General features: G+C 38.8%; 1 protein-coding gene across 3 annotated transcripts in view; it reads left to right on the plus strand.

The window, feature by feature from the left end:
• The first annotated feature begins 1892 nt into the window (after nt 1–1892).
• Nucleotides 1893–18096, plus strand: part of LOC111874436 (KH domain-containing, RNA-binding, signal transduction-associated protein 2) — a 255170-nt gene continuing 238966 nt past the window's right edge. For all 3 annotated transcript variants that reach the window (XR_002844564.2, XM_023869947.2, XM_023869946.2), the window contains exon 1: nt 1893–2214. Coding sequence is in view for 2 of the 3 variants with exons in the window: in XM_023869947.2 (XP_023725715.1) it covers nt 1953–2214 (262 nt within the window). In the remaining variant the exon portion in view is untranslated. The remainder of the gene's footprint in view (nt 2215–18096) is intronic.

Genomic DNA, 18096 nt, shown 5'->3' on the forward strand with positions numbered 1-18096 from the left:
TGGTTTCCTATTTGTAGTGATGTTTGCCCTCTGAAGATGGTTCACAGAGACCGAAACATGTAAGGGTGTTAAGTTTTTATGTAGTAAAAAACTTACAGGTCACATTGGACGGAGTGATTTATAATTTGAGGTTATATGAACTCCGAAAGGAAGTCGAGCTCTTTTTAATTGATAAGAAAAGCAACCTGTCCCATTATTTCCAGGATAAGAAATGGGTAGCCAGGCTGGCGTATCTCAGCGACATATTTTCTTACATGACCGAGCTGAATTTAAAACTTCAAGGTCCAGATACAACAATATTTAATGCGTGGAACAAGATAGAATCATTCAAAAATAAACTAAAACTCTGGCTTAATATGATTGCAGAAGGAAACAATGAAATATTTCAGTCGTACTCCGATTATATTATGGAAGCAGATGATTTCTATTCACAGAATTCAGTTTCAGATATTATTGCAGCCCATTTGAAGATGAAAAATATTATCCCGAACATGAGGATCGCCGGAGGCAAAATATGTGAATTGTGAACCCTTTTGTTGAATCAAAGAGACAGCCCTTTCCCATGAAGAAACCCTTCAACTTATCGAATTATCATCGGACAAAGGACTTGGAAAGTACTTTTAATACTACGAGTAATTCGAAATTCTGGATAAGAATGAAAAATGAATATTCAGATTTACACGAAATAGCAGTGAGGTTTCTGCTTTGTTTTTCCACTAAATATCTTTGTGAAACTGCATTTTCTGCCATGAGTGTGCTTAAAACGAAACAGAGGAACTGCCTCCAACTTTGTGACTGTCTCCGTTTGGCTCTCACTTCAGTTCATCCCAGAATTACGAGTAATAAGCTAACGGACGGAAAACAGAAACAGAAGTCTCACTAGCCTAACTAAAACCTTCCAGACTCAGCTGGGATAAAAGAAACTAATTTTAACTTTCCAATAACTTATATTTGCTGTGTTAAAGTGCTGCGTCTTTAAAATCAAAATATTAATTAGTGTTGGAAGTGGTGTTTAGAATTGAGAGATTCATACATTTTTATTTATCAAATTACATACTTTGCATATATAATTATTTTGCGTGTGTATGTAATAATAAGTGTTTCTCCAGCAAGTTGACATCCTTCTGCTTCTTCCCCTACTCAGCTGATTTCTATGGTGCGTTACAATGCATAAATATTTTTCTCACTGCCGTTTTTTTTCAAACCAACATCATTAAAATCAATTTAATAATACAGTAATCAATTTTACGCTGAATAACATAAGTTTTTAGTGATCAGCATGGGATATGACAATGAAAATGAGCACAAATTAATTTAATGATGTTGGTCTGAGGAAACTACAAAATGCTACAAGATTTCATTAGTCCAGTGATTGATAACTAATTTAAATGTAATTTTATGTTTGTCAACATGCCACACCGTATACATAAGTGTACTAATACTCTTTATGATTATGCTATAATTAACTACTAATATTACGTTAGCTTAATGGATGAACTTTAACAAACCTGGAAAGGTATTTACGAGTAAATTTGTTGGGACTGGGCCCTCGTCTTATAATAAGAGAACTTACGGGCCGCGGTCTCATAAGGGTTGAGAACCACTGTTCTAAACCATGACGGAATAGTAATATGTTCGTACTGAAGAACTGAGAGAAACGGAAGGTATTGAACTGTTCTTAGAAGTTTTATATATTTATTCAAAGTTCAGACATACATGGCAAACACTTGATGAGACGAAAATTAATTACGCACAACGTTAGTTGTCGAATACTCATTAAACGTGAGCATGCGTATCACAGATTACATTACATAAAACGTTACTGTTCTGTGTGCACTCTGTCGGTAGGGCTCAGAAGTTCGTACTAAACACGGCTGTAACCGCTGTAACGAACTCAGCGCCCTGACCATTGCGTGGGGAGCGACTGAAGTGGCCGGTTGTGTTGTACTGTAATGGCGGATAACTCATCTTCTAACGGTGAAATTAAATTTAGTACCATAAGTAGTGGAGGAATAAACAGTTCAAGTGTAGGTGAGTCAAATATAAATACAACTCAACAGGACTACACTACTATGAAGAGTGCTACTGGTGAAATGGAAATGGAAGCGACCTCTATTGGAGATAAAGCCGGTGACTATGTACGTGAGTTGCTGCATGAGAAGCAAAGCTTGGATTCGTCGCAGTGGCCAAATGCGCTGCGGCTTCTGGATCAAGGTATGATATAAATTGCGTGAACTGCCATTCTTAGCTAAGAGGAGCATGAATAATAGTGTTGAATTCTGTGTAAATGTGACGAAAATAGTGCTGAAGCAGGCGTTGGTGCGAACGTAGCGCAAGGAATCAGATTCGATATGTATCGATGTGGTAACCGCCGTGAAGTTGGCGCTGACGTATGAAGTAAGGAGTGACTAGAGTTGCATGCTGAAATCACATGTCTTCCAGAGACAAAAACAACACCGTCTAGTGTGTGACTATTTAAGTTTTATCATTTGAAAACTCATTACCCTTACATGTTTCGATCCCTGCGGATCATCCTCAGAAGGCATCAATACTTTTTCCGGAAACTACTAATACAGTAGGTGTTAAATTAGATACATACTCGTACACATGTAATGTGTAAATATAAAATTTTAATACCAGGAAGGCTGCTGTGACTGAGAAGTTGAACATTGTGTACATTGTGTATTTCACACATTGTATGTATATGTATATAATTTAACACCTATTGTAATAGTAGTTTCCGGAAAAAGTATTGATGCCCTCTGAGGATGATCCGTAGGGATCGAAACATGTAAGGGGGATGAGTTTTCAAGTGATAAAACTTAAATAGTCACACTGGACGGTGTTGTTTTTGTCTCTGTAATTGTTAGTGTGTCGGACCAGAATGAAACAGATCAAGTTCATATGTTTCGTTCATGCCCCAGTTGTACTCAGGGTTGCCAATGTGGTGATTTTAAGAAGTCATTTGGCACCAGGTTTTTTGTTTTCTCGTGTCGAAACTGTGGTGCCTGCATTGAAACAGTGATATATTTGGTGTCAAAGGTCAGCAAAAGCTGGCAGTTTTTAAGGCATAATACATTGTGATTAAGGGAAATGGACGTTCTGTTTTTAAGGGTATGAACTGTTCCTTATATAGTTAACATTCCCAATAATTAGCATTAAATTTTTTGAAACAACGTAATGTTAGTATATGCTCTTGAAATGCCTGTAAATTGTGTCATAATTAAAGCATTTGCAGTCAAAACCAGCAACAGTCCTAAACTTATGTATTGTGAATTAATGTGTTCACTCTTGTAGCTAAAGAAAAGAACAGAACGCTCTAAGGAAACCGGTTATGATAAACAAATTAAAGGAAACAACTCTTTGAGATAAACCTACATTATAGATGCAGAACATTATTATTATTATTATTATTATTATTATTATGTGGTGGAATGCACTGCGATAAATTGGGAGAAATATTTTTGTCCTTAGTATTATACTATGACCATATTAATTATTTGAAGGACCTGGTGAATTTCTGGAGAATTTCATGCTAATATTTAGAGGCATTTTTCTGATAACAATTCGGCAATCCAGGTTGTACCGCAAGTTTAGAGCAGCACCATTGATATAGTTACGTAAAATTTTCGAAGTTGTGACACGTTTAATTTGATTTCTATAATTGGTATGACAAATTACAACACATGGCTATAATGAAGTTATTGATATCGTGATGTGATTGAAGTTTAATCCGTTTTTGGCGCTCTACTCTAAAGTGCTCCAATTTGATAGTGAATTGTTAATAATGCTGAACTCTTACTATCTTGGTTATGAAATTATTGGGATTTATTTATTTCAGGAACTGAAAATGGTTAATGCATGCAAGCCTGTTTTTATTACTATTATTATTTATTTAAACTGCAAATGGGTTTTTGCCCGGTGGCAGTTTTACTACAATAAGACACAACAACAAATAACACATCACACAAAATAACACACCACACTCAAACAAAACTACACAAATAACAAAGGACACACTAGCACACAGTAAATAGAGTGAAAATACGCTTACAACTATAACAGTACACTTACAAGTATGTGGAGGACAGTGTTTCAATTTGAGTAAAAATATATGGGGTTTATGTTATGAGACTGGAGTTTAGTGATTATGAGCTCTCTCATTGTCAGAGATACTCATACCCGTAAGTATTGTCCAGCCACTGGGATTTTGCTAATTGTTGTCATGAACCCATGAGAAAATATTGGGACTTATCGGGTCGATATAGTAGTAATGTTCTTGACACATTCAGGAGCTGCTTGGTTAGAATGTCAGTAGGATACCTACCATCCTGATTAAAGTGTTTTATGGTTCTTCCCAGTCCTTCAGGCAAAGGTCAGGCTAGTGCCTTGATTAGGCCATGACCACTTCTTTTTAAATCCTTTCCAATTTATTGTTCATCTATCATCTTACCATTTGACGGTATATAGTCGAGCTGTTGACAGTGCATATTGACCATGTGCTAGTATTACATAATGGTTAGAAAGCTGGCGTTGTACTCAGAAGTTCCTGGATTCAATCCAAGTGCTGTGCTCGACTCTGAATTCAGAAGTATTTTTATCTAGTGTGCAACAGAATGCTTTGTAGTTTTTGGCTGTATGTGTCTACCATCAGGCACCAGTGGGGTTTTGCTTAATATTGGACAGTTTTGGTAAATAAAGGAAAAGGCTAATTAACTTCTAAGCTGCTATTAAAGAAACAAATAAGAAAGTACTCCAAAATTTATGAAATGTAATACATGTCCATACATGCCATATTTTTCAGATAAAAAAATGCATTTCTAAAGGCTTGGCCATTGTAGAATAGTACCTCCCATATTTACATCCTTGTAATAGATCAGAATTTTTTGAAAGGAGCTTAAAATGCATGAAAAAGTGAAATAACTTATTTTACTTATTGAAGTAGAATTTTTAATATGCATCATATTTTAAAACATTATAGGTAGACGGTGCTGAACTATGATGTGTACGCGCACTGTATGTTATGTGTGACAAAAGGTGATGTTGGAATTTTGGAGCTGTAAATTTAGTCAGCAGGGTTGTTTTTCTTAGACTTGTAGGGTAGGCACAGTAGAAAATTAACCTTACATGTACTCTCATGATAACAGTGGTGGAAACATATAGTATAGTATGAACTTTACTCTTCATGGTGGTGTTTCACATTGTGTACATGGTTTGTTAACATCAGTGGTGGCAGCCTAAATAAAGATACGATTGCTTTCAGTGTAAATGTACATTACAACCAGAAATTAAATGTATAATGCATATTCATATTAAGTGTGTAATATAGGCCGCGCCATAGCTGAAGCGGTTAGTCGCTGGCTTCCCACCGTGTTGGCCCAGCTTTGATCCCGGGTCTCATCAAGTGGGATTTGTGTTGGACAAAGTGGCAATGGGGCAGGTTTTCTCCTGAATACTTCGGTTTCCCCTGCCAATCTTCATTCCACCAAATTATCCATTATAATAATCACCCGGGGCAGGCTACAGTAGGCAAATTAGTGGCTGCCGTGCCAAGTGGATCCAGTTGGACTCCACCCCCACTAAAGGAAGAGTGTATAATATTGAATGTCATTTGTTTTGTTCATGAACCCATTCTGTCATGTTATGGCAAGATGTATTATTGGATTTAAAAGTTTAGAAGGGTTTGCATGGGCATGGTCATCTGCACTGCATTCACTCCATCTGATAGGTAACATGGTGTTTTTAAGAGAATATGTAAGTGGGTTTTCACAGGCAGTACTACTAGAAGCATTTTTGGCTAAAATAATTCCAAGCTGCCATTAGCACCTCTGATTACAGAAGTGGTGATAATTTCATAAAGTAACTGCTGCTTACGTCCTTAGAATGGTAATTAATAAGGAAAGCAATTGCTTTGTGAGTGAACTTGAGTTTAGGGTTGGCTTCCTATGGATGTCAAGACACATGATCACTTTGGATGTTATACATTTCCTTATTGTTTGTAACTAAGGGGCCAAAATAGTCACTGTTTGATTCCAGACACTTAACCACATATTAAGTATTTATCATCCAGACAAGTTAGTACTGCCCTTAACAATAATTTATTTTAATGAACAGTCAATAGGTCCCCAGAGTTAGTGTCAAGTGAGCACTTTCATTTGCAAAATTGACAGGTGATCTAGTCTATTCAGGATGTGTGTAGTGCAGAAGTACACATGGACTGGAATTAAGGACTCGCAAGTGACATGCATAGTTCACAATCATAGGACAGCACACTCAGGTTCCATTATGTGACAGGTTCAGTTCTGGGTAATATTCAGTATGGTGTGAAGTACAGTAAAACTTGGTTATAGCAACATCGGTTTCTGCGACACCTTGTCTATTGCGTCAAATATTCAATGGTACGAACTAATTCCTCATAAAGCAACTGTTTTTATACCTTGCTTAGTACGACATGCACAAATGCATCAACCTCGTATGTAACGTCATTTTCATTCCTGAATTTCTCTGATATGGACATTGAACGTAATTTAGAAAGTGTGTATTGGGCAAGTAACAGGAAACAGATGAAGATAACTGATTACTGTACTCGTATCTAGGTACAGTAAGGCACAACAATTGATGTAATCTACTGTAATTTGGTGAGTAGGCCTACCTTTAATATACAGTATTAGTGCGGTGTGTATTGTCAGTGAAAAGCGCTGTAATATGCCTTTGATATTACACATTTGGGCAATTCCACGTTAATGTTATGTTAGTCTGTACTTAACTACGTATTTCACTAAAAAATGCAACATTTTAACTCGGTTTTTGGTAGATTTTTACGTGACTAACATAAGGCTACTGTGGAAGTGCCCATTTCGGTTACGACGACATTCGTTTATAACGACACTATTTTTAGGTCCCTTTGATGACGTTATAACCAAGTTCTACTGTATATGTAAATACACTTCCTGAGTGCCCATCCTGCAGGAAGCCAATGTGATATCAATCCCTGGCCAATATTTGTTTCTCTCTCTATAGAAATGCTGATAGTGCTGTGATCCTAAATATTTTTGAAAAATAGAATGTGCTGTCACTGGTAGACTGCAGAGAATTTCAGGGCTTTTATGGTTATAAAACCCAGGTACTAAATGCACCACACAAACTGAATATGCTGATTTAAAGAACTGGCTTTTTTTGTAACACTGAGAAATGAAAATGTTACAATCCATTGAATCCCAGTCACAGTGCAAGTTCCAAGGAGAACCTGAGACCTGTACTGGACTGGAAGGTAGAGAAACTTTCCTAATATTTAGAAAGGGCAAATAACCTGTGATAAGCGTAGGAAGACTAATGCAGATTGCCAGAAGTGCTGGAAATGAAGCACTTGTCACTTCAAGTTCCAGAATATGACAGAAATACAAGAGTAGTTGGAAATTTTGAAAATTGAGCCGACCAATATTGTTTTTCATGAATAAGGGTCTAGGGCAATGAGAAGATCCACCACTTTCCATTCAGAAGTTGTCACAAATGAAACATCCACAGGAAAATTTCATGAAAATCATAGGGATAGGATTTTAAATTTTGTGACAATAGTATGTTAATACATTTGTTGACTTTTTTGGACATTATCCATGATTCAATTTTTTTTTCCCCCATATTTAAGATGTTTTGGAGACTGGACTCAGTCACCAACTTTAGGTAAAAAGCCTACTCAACTGGGCACAGTCGCTATAGCTAATCCTTATCTCCAGACACCTGAGTCAACACAAGGCAGGTTATATAATCCAAACACAACATAAACCATGGGAGTTAAGGAAAATGTTTCAAGACTCAACACACATGAGGCCTTACACCAGTGGCCATGCATAATGATTTTATAGATACTAGCAGTTAACATTATGTGTGACCATATGCTCAAGGCCTCATGTGTGTTTGCAGTTTTCAAATATTTTATCTCCCATAGTTGGTTTATGTTGCTGGTTTGAATATCCTGTCCAGTGTTGATTCTGGTTTCTGGAGAGAGGGACTAGGGCTGTCGGTTTGATCCAACTAAGTAGGCTTTTTACCTGAGGATGGAGACGGAGTTCAGTCTCTGTTGTTTTAAATAAATAAACAGAAAACAAGAGGATTGATAACGTTTAAAAAGTCAATAATTTTAAAATCGTAGGAAGTGTAATGGAAAAGAAATTCAGTTTAACAGATTTGATTAGTAGTGACAGTTCAATAGAAGATAAAATGATAGCACAGTTAAAGGGAAAAGTTCACATAAAAAGAGTGAAAAGGTTGAAATGTAGACTGAAGTTTTTTTTAATAAACATGTGGGTGTGATGTATGATATCCCCATGTGCTATTGACAGTATTGTCTGTGGCTATTACCTACATCTGAATTTTAGCAGTGAGCGTGAGAGGTCCAGAGACAGTGTAAAATGTGTGTTCATTTTGCCAGAACAGAATCCATGCCATTTGCATGCTTCCAGTTTTATATGAAATTGATTATACCCTGGTACATGAATGACATCATATCACATGCCGCAAACAATTTTATATTGACATTTTTTTTCAAAGAGAACAGCAAAAGCTGTGTATCTTGGTTTATATGGGTCTGAAATTTTTGGTTTAACTAGGTCTTTTGACTTGACAGTTACAGGTCCATAGATCTTGGCAAGCTTGTTATCTCAACTCTAGATTGAATTATGATAACCAGAAATAAAATATGAAATACAAAATACTTATCATTGTTCCCAGAAGCTGCACATAACAATCTGGCCAGTGGGAAAACTCAGCTTAGACCAATACATGCAACATGCATTTTGTAAAATGGACAACCACAGAAACCAGGTTGTTACTCTTGGATGGAGGAAGCTGGTTTCTTGTGTGCTGTATAAGTGGTGGTGAATGTATTGAATATGTAGTATAATTTTTATGAAAAAATCACAACAGAAGACATTTTTAATTCCTCAGAAACAGTTTTGATTTGAATTGCAATGAATGGCAGTAATCTATTGAATGAAGACATTTATAGAATCGCATTAAATGAGTGGGTCCTGCAGTCATTCCCTGCTACCTGACATCTGACTAATCCATTATTCAATGCATTGACACCCCCAACACCCATGTATGTCCAAATGCCTAAGTGATCGTTGTTGCCTGATTAGTTGATTGCCAAAGTGTGTGCATATTGGCTATGTTTACAATCTTAGTCACATTGGCCAGCAATTCTGTAGTGTAGAAATTTTCACTGTTTTTCATCACAGCTTCCAACTTTTTGAATAGACTTTGTGAAATCGTGGGCCCTGCAATGAAAACAAAGTCAAATGTTAAACTTGGGTTGGGTAACCAACTGATTGCTAGTTGATGACATTCCATTTAACCAGTCAACATTGATTAATGGGGATGACTATAAATTAATCATTTTATTCCAGAAATTGGCCCAAAACATTTCTCAAATGTGTCAGATTTTCAGTTTTGACATGAGCACCATCAGGGAGACGTGTTTCTAATTTGTTTCTTTGCCCCCTGCAGAGTAAAAGCTGATTCAACTTTTAAATCAGTTCTCGAATGTAGGAATTTCCTTCATTGCATGTAGGCATACTCTTGCAGGCGCCATTCTCATATGAATTCTTTTTCTTTTTTCAGTGGTTGTAACACGTCAGGCTAATGTAACTTTACAAAACTGAGTTTGTAGAGGTTTTATTAGTGACATCATTTCTGCAGCAAGTTCCTCTTGTGCTATGTGCATGAGGCAGTAGGATGAAAGAGTATTTCTGTGTAAACAGTCTTGCAAAGTAGGAGTACACAGTTTGTAGTCAGGGAGAGGAACAAAATTTTCCTGGATTTCTTTTTTCTTTTACGTTTAAGAAAACTTTTCATTTGTGACAAAACATTTCACACAGTTTTTGAGATGTCAGATCGTTGCATCTTCACAAGTTACTTCGTTACAGCAGAAAACTTCACCATCCTTGTTATCTTTTCATTGTATCCTGTTCAGTTACATTCAGACTCCACTTATTTACTCACGGAGCTGAGCCCTTCTGGAGAAGCCGCCAATTCTGCAGCTACTCAAGAATTTCCCAGCATTTTATGGAACCCAAAGGTTCATTACCATGTTCACAAGAGCCCTCCACTGGTCCCTATCCTGAGTCAGATCAATCCAATCAATACCATCCCATCCTATCTCTCTAAGATCCATTTTAATATTATCCACCCACCTACACCTTGGTCTTCCTGGTGGTCTCTTTCCTTCTGGCTTTCCCACCAATATCCTATACACATTCCTTGTCTTTCTCATTCGTGCTACATGTCCTGCCCACCTCATCCTCACTCCATCAATGTATAATTACTTTGTGGTGTAAAGTATTTTGTAATAAAATTTCGGTTCCACAGTTCATTACAGTGGTGTTGTATTCCATTCTTAGCTATCAGATCTTTCAGTTCTGATTCCTTAACTTTGCATCAAAATAAGAATGGCAAAAAGTTCGCATACTTCCAAGCGTATCTGCTAATGATTTGATAACTCCTGTTGGAAATGACATTCATTTATTGTAAAGAAGCCTGTTGAAAAAGCTAATCATCAGTAGAGATAATATATTGCATACAGTTATAAACTCAGCTGCTAACAAGTTAACTAGAGTAGGCATGGAAATCTGAAAGGGTGAAGGCTGGTTTGTCTCACGACTTCATGTGAATGACCAGCACATGCTCTGTGTTTTCAAGTATGTTAGATACAATTCCTTACTCTTATAAGAGATTATGTGAGAAGCAAATAACCATGAAGTGTTTAAATGACATTGTTCAGCAACAGTATGCCTCTATTCTGAGTTTCTGGTTTAGTACTGCTCTTAGACTTCTGTGTTTCTTATTCTTTGTTTGTCAGTCATGCCTCCTGACAGTCAGCCCTAAACAATAAGAAACTCCAAAGCCTAATGATAGGTAATTTGTGTTGTTATAAGTTTATGGAAAATGAAGCCAATGAGGGAACATTTAAAATGCCTGCTCAGCAAGCATATGAAAGAGAAACTGAAGTAAAAGGAGTGTCCCTACTTTCTGTTGAGAAAATAAAGAAGAGAGGTGAAGCACTGGTGCAGGTGAAGTTAGTTCCTCTTTTCAAACTCCAGACAAGAAATAGTAATGCCATATGAAGCCAGGTTTCACCGTCAGTGAATAATACAACACTAATCAGGAAAAGAGCCGGTCATGGTAGCTGAGCGGTCTAAGGCATGCACTGTCTTCGCTAGCTCGGAAGCCGGGATCGTGGGTTCGAATCCCACTCAGGGCATGGATGTTTGTGTACTTTTTCTGTGTTTGTGTACAGGTAGAGGCCTTGTGTCGAGCTAATCACCCGCCCAAGGAGTCCTACTGAGTGTGTAAGATTTAGAAAAACCGAAGTGAAAGGAGTTCATGGAGGTAGACCTAGGCCCACTGGGCTGTAGTGCCAAGGAAAACAAAAATCAGGAAAAGAATGTATGACCTTTATAGAGCGTAGAAGTGAGTACCAGCTTGTATCATGCTCATGAGTGAGACTTGGTAAGTCAGTTAATTATGAGGGAGGAAATATGTCTCTTGGAAATATTCTTACATGATTGGGATTTAAATGGAAGAAAACAAAAAAATAACAGGACAAACCTACTGGAAGGCCTTAACATGGGAGAAAAGAGACTTGAGTGATGTCAGTCTCTGTTTTCACATGTTAAGAAGTCCAGGAGTTGTGACAGCAGTGAGGCAACTCAGCATACCTTCCTACGGAATTCGCTTTTGTAATATGTATTTTTTTCCTTTCCTGTTAATGGAGTCAACCATTATTCTTTGTTTTACACGCTTTTTAGCATGTATGGTGTTTAGAAATTGCACTTGGGACCTTTTCAGCAGTGAGAGTTAGCATGCTCACTCAGTTTTGAGTGCACAGTGTGGAGGTATATGTTACTTAATCCCTCGAAAAGAAAATAACAGTTCTTGCATTGTTTGGGACAGATGGGAGAGAGATTTCTTTTGTCAGTTGCCTTTGGCCAAGTTAATTGCCCCCATTTTAGTGTCTCCTTCCTTCAGTGAGACATAATGTGTTGCCACTTATATGATTAAATTGCATAGTTCGACCTGTCTGCAACTCTTATTTGGTTTGGGAAATTTTCAGCTTACAGGAAAGGTTTCATTGTCGTGTATATAGTTGTAATAATTGCTTGAAATGTGTAAGAATATTTTTAAAATTAGGTATTAAGAGAAACCCTTTCAGTTGTATTTATTTTGTAGACTTTATATTAAATTGTGTTGTAAATTAAATTGCAAAACTTTTATCTGCATTGCAGAGTTTCTTGTAATTACATTCAGCTAATGGCACCTAAAAGTGTCTGAGATTAGGTAAATTGAAAATTTGTATTGTATACATATTTTTCTGTGTGGGTGGGGAACTTGGTCTTATACGTTAAGGAATGAGCATAGATTGAAGGTGAGATTTGGGGCTTTCATGTGTGGAGACAAAGTATTTTTTGCTAACATCATTGATTTCTTTTCCATAACTTAAAATAATAATGAAAGATAATTTATTTTATACATTATTACAAACAAAACACTGCAACTAATTACAAATTTAAGAAATGATTCAGAAAGTATCTGTGTTACAGTCACGCAAATTTCGTTATCAAATAAATATTTGCACACAGTCCTCACTGAACATTTGTAAAAATAGCAGTGAAAGAATGAAAGATCAGGAGCGACAGTTCCATTCAGGCAGCGGTACAATTATAGCTACTTTTCACCTCTTCAGAAGCGTCATCAAGGAAATAGTATTGCGTTCGTCTGTAGACAAACAGAGCGATTTTTTTTTTGGGTTTACGTTTTCAAGGTCACAGTTATTGCGTTGATAAAGAGCAATGTATGTCAATGACTGGAAGTACTACGGATCGCGTATACAAGAGCACAACGTGGATTTACACAATATATATATATACACAGAGAAGTGTGAAACTTTGACAGGTGTTACACACTTGTTGATTACCAAATACATATTAAAACTGGCGGGAAAATGTGGTTTCTGTAATGTTAAAAATGTACCTAACATCAAACTAACTTGTGAGTGGCATGAAGCCATTAAATTGAACTACAAAAAAAAAAAAACTCGCACGCCATGTCAAAGTTGTCGTTAGGGTTCCGAGCGCTATACATGACACATGAATGGCAAGCACTGACGTAACATTGCTGACTGCGCGTTCTGGTAGGCGGGTGTGTGGGGCTAACGTGAGCCGTCATCACCACATTCAAGGACAAACATAGATAAGACTAGTCAGCTGACAGGTAAAGTGCGTGGACCCGCCAGAAGACCACATTTTTCTCGGGCCATTATCTCCGTAACCGTTCAACTTTGGACATAGGTGTTTTGGGTTATATCGGCATACTTTAACATAAGGAACACCCGAAGTCTGGCACATTTCTCCTGGGACACGCTGTATATAGGATGTAGTGGTATCAATGTAGTGGTATCAACTGGTTTGATCTGGCTGAGGATAGAGACCAGTGGCGGGCTCTTCTGAACGTAGCAATAAACCTTCGTGTTCCATAAGATATTGGGAAATTATTGAGTAACTGCGCAACTGGCGGCTTCACTAGAAGGGCTCATTTCAGTGGAGTTAATTGATGTGTCTAAGAAATGTTTTATTCTATGAGAAGTATCGTGACAACTTAATGCAATCAGTACCTTCCCTTTTTACACTTAGGCCATTTAAGTAAGTGCGTTACGATGGGCTTCGTCAGTAAGTTGAATGGAGAAAACAGTAATTTCTTGCAGAATTTTGGTGGTCAAGGTCACTTGGAGAGCGATCATTTGGAAGACCAGAAACAGATTGGATGATATTGAAGTCCGTCGCAGTTTGAGGAGGTGAAGACTGAGAATTGTGTGCAGTGGTGCGCCCCAGTGCTAGTGGGTGCCTCTGCGTTGAGCATTAGAATTATTGAACAGTTTTGAGGTCCACATTATCGCGGGTGGCTTGAATTGTTAAGGAGAAGAGAAGATTTATCGTGTTATGATGTGTATTTTGGTCGCTGTTGTAGCGGAGATGGATGCATGTTTTATTACCTGCTGGTACGTGTTCGTGTAACGTTTGTCTTTGTCATATTCAACAGGATCATGACGTGTGCAAAATGTCTAATATTTTAACATGGGAATGGGTGTGTAGACAGGACCTCGTGTGTGTTCGTATTAATATCATGCTTGGCTGTAGCACAGGTGAACCTGAATCTTACGCAATAGTATCGGTGTCTTTGTTTACCACCTTCTGACGCCAGTAAGTTGTGCAGTATATACGATGGAGATAGTTCTACCATCACTTGGCCGTGACTTTATAACTGTAACACAGTGACGCTCTGCTGTGTTGATACAAGATTTACATGCCATTGTATCAAATTAAATGCAATAACACTGGAACAGAACTTTCTAACGGCATATATGAATTCCATGTTAGTATTTTATTGCAGATACCACTACAAGGATGTTCTCATCAGGCCACTAACGTAAACATTAAATTTTGAGCTAAGCGGTTCTGCTTGTAGTTAAGGAAACCAGCTACAGTACACATTGTGGCATGTTTCCTGCACTCCCGTTACGGGTCCTGGATTCCAAATCTCTCGCCGTAGAACCAAGGGGCTCATCAGAGGAACAGACAGGCAGGTGTTAGGCAATGAATGATTGTAGCATCTTGCTTAATCTGTGTGCCCATCGCAGTGGCTGCAAAGTGGTCAGTCTTCTACTGCTCGAACATTAGAATCCTGACTTCGAATTCCACTCGGAGCATGGATGTATGTCTTCGTTTTTCCTCCATTTGTGTTGTCTTATGTAGGTAATCGCCTTGCAGTGGGCCCATCTCCACCCAAAGGACCATACAAAATGTGTATACATAACATTCCGAAACCTAGAAAAGGGCGAGGCCTTCGACTCCATTGGTCTGTCGTAGCATACAAGAATATTAATAACTGAATTGTTTAATTGGTTTACTGGGCGTGTTGGCACCCAGTGATGCTTCTAGCATCTTGGTTTTTCTCTTCTAACGTGCATGTAAGAGCAATTACGTTTGTTAGAAATGTATTGATTTGCACAAGGTGACGTACCTTAGCTGCTTTATTTAAGTACTACCCAGTGAGCACATTTGGAGAACTGTAAGTATATAGCTTCATTCTTAACCTTAGGAATTAGATAGCGGTATGGGACACCAGCTAGCCTGTATGAGATTTGCATGGTTTTACTCAGTCCCATCGAGAAAATTCAGGAACAATTTTTACATAACCATTTCAGTTAATTACTCATTGGCATCCAAGCATTCGACCCACTGTAGTCTCACTTATTTAGGGCGTCATTGAATAAAGTACAAGTACAGGGCGGACGGTGAGTGGCCATCTTCACACCCCGGTCACCTGAAGAGAGCCCCCGGTTCGTACTGGATTGGAGGTCGTGTGGATCACAACCAATCTGGGCCCGGTGTCAAAGAGAAAATCTCTTCTCTAAGAGTGAATCTGACTGTACTGACTGGGAAAACTGACGTAGCTGTATTGACAACTAATATGTTTTAGAATCATGTTTAGGATTTCGTTAAAGCGTGCTCCAAGATGGAATGCATTTCACGCATGCACTGGGTTTCATTCACCCGCTGGTGAGTGTTGACGCCCGAAGCCAAGGTCACGCAGTTGTACCGGCTCCAAGATGGCGACCGAAGTTCAGTGGACTGCGAATGTGGCCGGGTCGCGTGTTACCATTTACCCTTCACGCGTCTATGTCTCGCTGTAGGGTGGCCAGACTAGGGAAACATGGACCATGGCTATCGATCGCTCGTGTTATCGCGTTACTGCCTGTTAAAGTAACGAATGGCGTTTTTTTTTAATTTGTGTGATGTTTCACGGACCTGTTGGTTGCGACAAGGTCAGAGAGGTCACGAAAATTTCAAACTACCCCTGACTAGGTAACTGCATGGAGATGAACCCTTCTTGTGAAGGCGCCAGTTGCGCAGTTACTCAAGAATTTCTCAACTTTTATGGCATCATATCTCTCTAAGATCATTTTTAATATTTCCTTCCCATCTACGTCTAAGTCTTCCTAGTGGTCTCTTTCCTTCTGGCTTTTCCACCAAAATCCTACATGCATTCGTCTTCTCCCCATTCGTGCTACATTCCCTGACCATCCCATCCGTTTTGTCATTGTCATTCTAATTATACTTGGCGAAGAGTAGAAGTTACTCATGCGGTTTTTTCCAACTTCCTCTCACTACATCTCTTCGGTCCAAAAATTCTCCTCAGCGCCATGTTCTCAAACACCCCCGGTCTGTGTTTCACCCCTAATGTCAGAGACCAAGTTTTACACTCGTAAAACCATGGGTAAAATTAGTTTTATGTTTTCACATTCTTACGTTCTCCTGTTATAGCCACAGTTAAAAAATAGCAGCAAATTATGTTGATATGCTTCCGGAATCGTGAACATATACTGAAGTATGTTCGGAATATTTTTGTACTCTCTTCTTTATTGTAACGTTGCAGATGATAGGATTGACTCAAAAACAAACTCCATGGCCGCGACCGCCACTTATCGGCGAAGTTAGTGCCAACTTTTGCGGAAAAAGGGTGTCACGTCGTCAACGCAACGGTTTCCCACGGCCGTTAGTCTAGGTTTTGTAGACCGGAGCCTCTATTTCCTTGAAATAGCTCCTCAGTTATACCCACGGGGCTGAGTGGACCCCGTTCCAGACCCACTAATTCTCAGAAAATCTGGTAGCACCTGGAATCGAACCAGGGACCTCTGGATCTGTTGCCAGGAACTCTGATCACTAGACCACAGAGACGGTCTATCGGATTGACTCATTCGTCGAAATCTTGTGATATGGGGAAGGTAACTTTGAAAGACGCCTAGTTATTGTTTTGAGAAGAAGAATGTCCTATTATTTAAGATTTTAATTTGGATTTCGGGATTAGGACGTTATGCATTCTGCTGTATGGTTAAATTTTTTGGAGAAACCTGCTACTTCAATCTTCAGGATCGATATTAGGCTACACGATATCAACACCACAGTCGTAATCCTCTAAGATTTCTGTTAACATCAGGCAGTCGTTGCGTTTGTCTGAGTGTCTCGCTTATCTTCCAACCAGAATAAGCGAAGTTCGAATTCTGTGAGTGCGACATAATTGGTATTAAAGGATTCGCTTTCATTTTCATTTTGTGTTATGTCAGGTCCCAGGAGGAAAGTGTCAACTGGGAAGACCAAGGCGTAGGTGGGTGGACAATATTAAAATGGATCTTAAAGAGATAGGATGGAACGGTATGGATTAGATTGATCTGGCTCAGGATAGGGACCGGTGGAGGGCTCTTCTGAACACGGCAATGAACCTGCGGCTTCCATAAAATGCTAGGAAATTCTTGAGTAGCTGCAGAATTGGCGGCTTTTCAAGAAGGACTCAGCTTCATGAGCAAGTAAGTAAAGTTATGTCAGGTCTTCCACTTTCATGGGTATTGATGTGTTTCACTCTTAACAGAACAACATAAAATGTCCGATTCATGGATTGTCTTTCCAGACCGTAAAATATTTAGGTTTCATTAGCTCTCTGTGTAGCATGTGCTGGCGTTCTTCCACCAACTTTCTCTAAATGTTACGTGATCCCCTGGAAACATTGCAACAAGAGAGGGCAGCAGGGTCGGTAGTTTGTACCTCATCCGTTGTGCTGCGGGTCGCCTGGCCAAACCAACGTCCACAGTTTCTCTGAGCTGAGCTCCCCCGATCTGTGTAAACTAGCATAAGGATTTATGCCTGTCTTCCCCATGTAGCGAGCATTACCCATAATCTCATAATTCAGGTACTTCTAGTATAAACCAGCAGTTCCCACTGTGGGATCCAGAACATGGGTGATACATAGTTCTGTGGCCGCATGGGAGACAGTGAAACGCATTGGCGTGAGACATCTTTCATTTTCCATGGTACAAGTTCGGGATAAATCTCATTTAATCCTATTGAATGTGAGGTTCTCACAGCAGTAGCTGTGGAGAGTTCTGCCTTCTGGAATATAACGCCGTGTAGTCCGACGTTTCAGAGGAGCATCGCCTTCATCTTTATAGAGTCAAGGTATAAGCAAAGAAAGGAACCAGTATGAACCAGG

This window comes from Cryptotermes secundus, unplaced genomic scaffold (assembly GCF_002891405.2).
Source record: "Cryptotermes secundus unplaced genomic scaffold, Csec_1.0 scaffold328, whole genome shotgun sequence".
NCBI lineage: Eukaryota > Metazoa > Arthropoda > Insecta > Blattodea > Kalotermitidae > Cryptotermes > Cryptotermes secundus.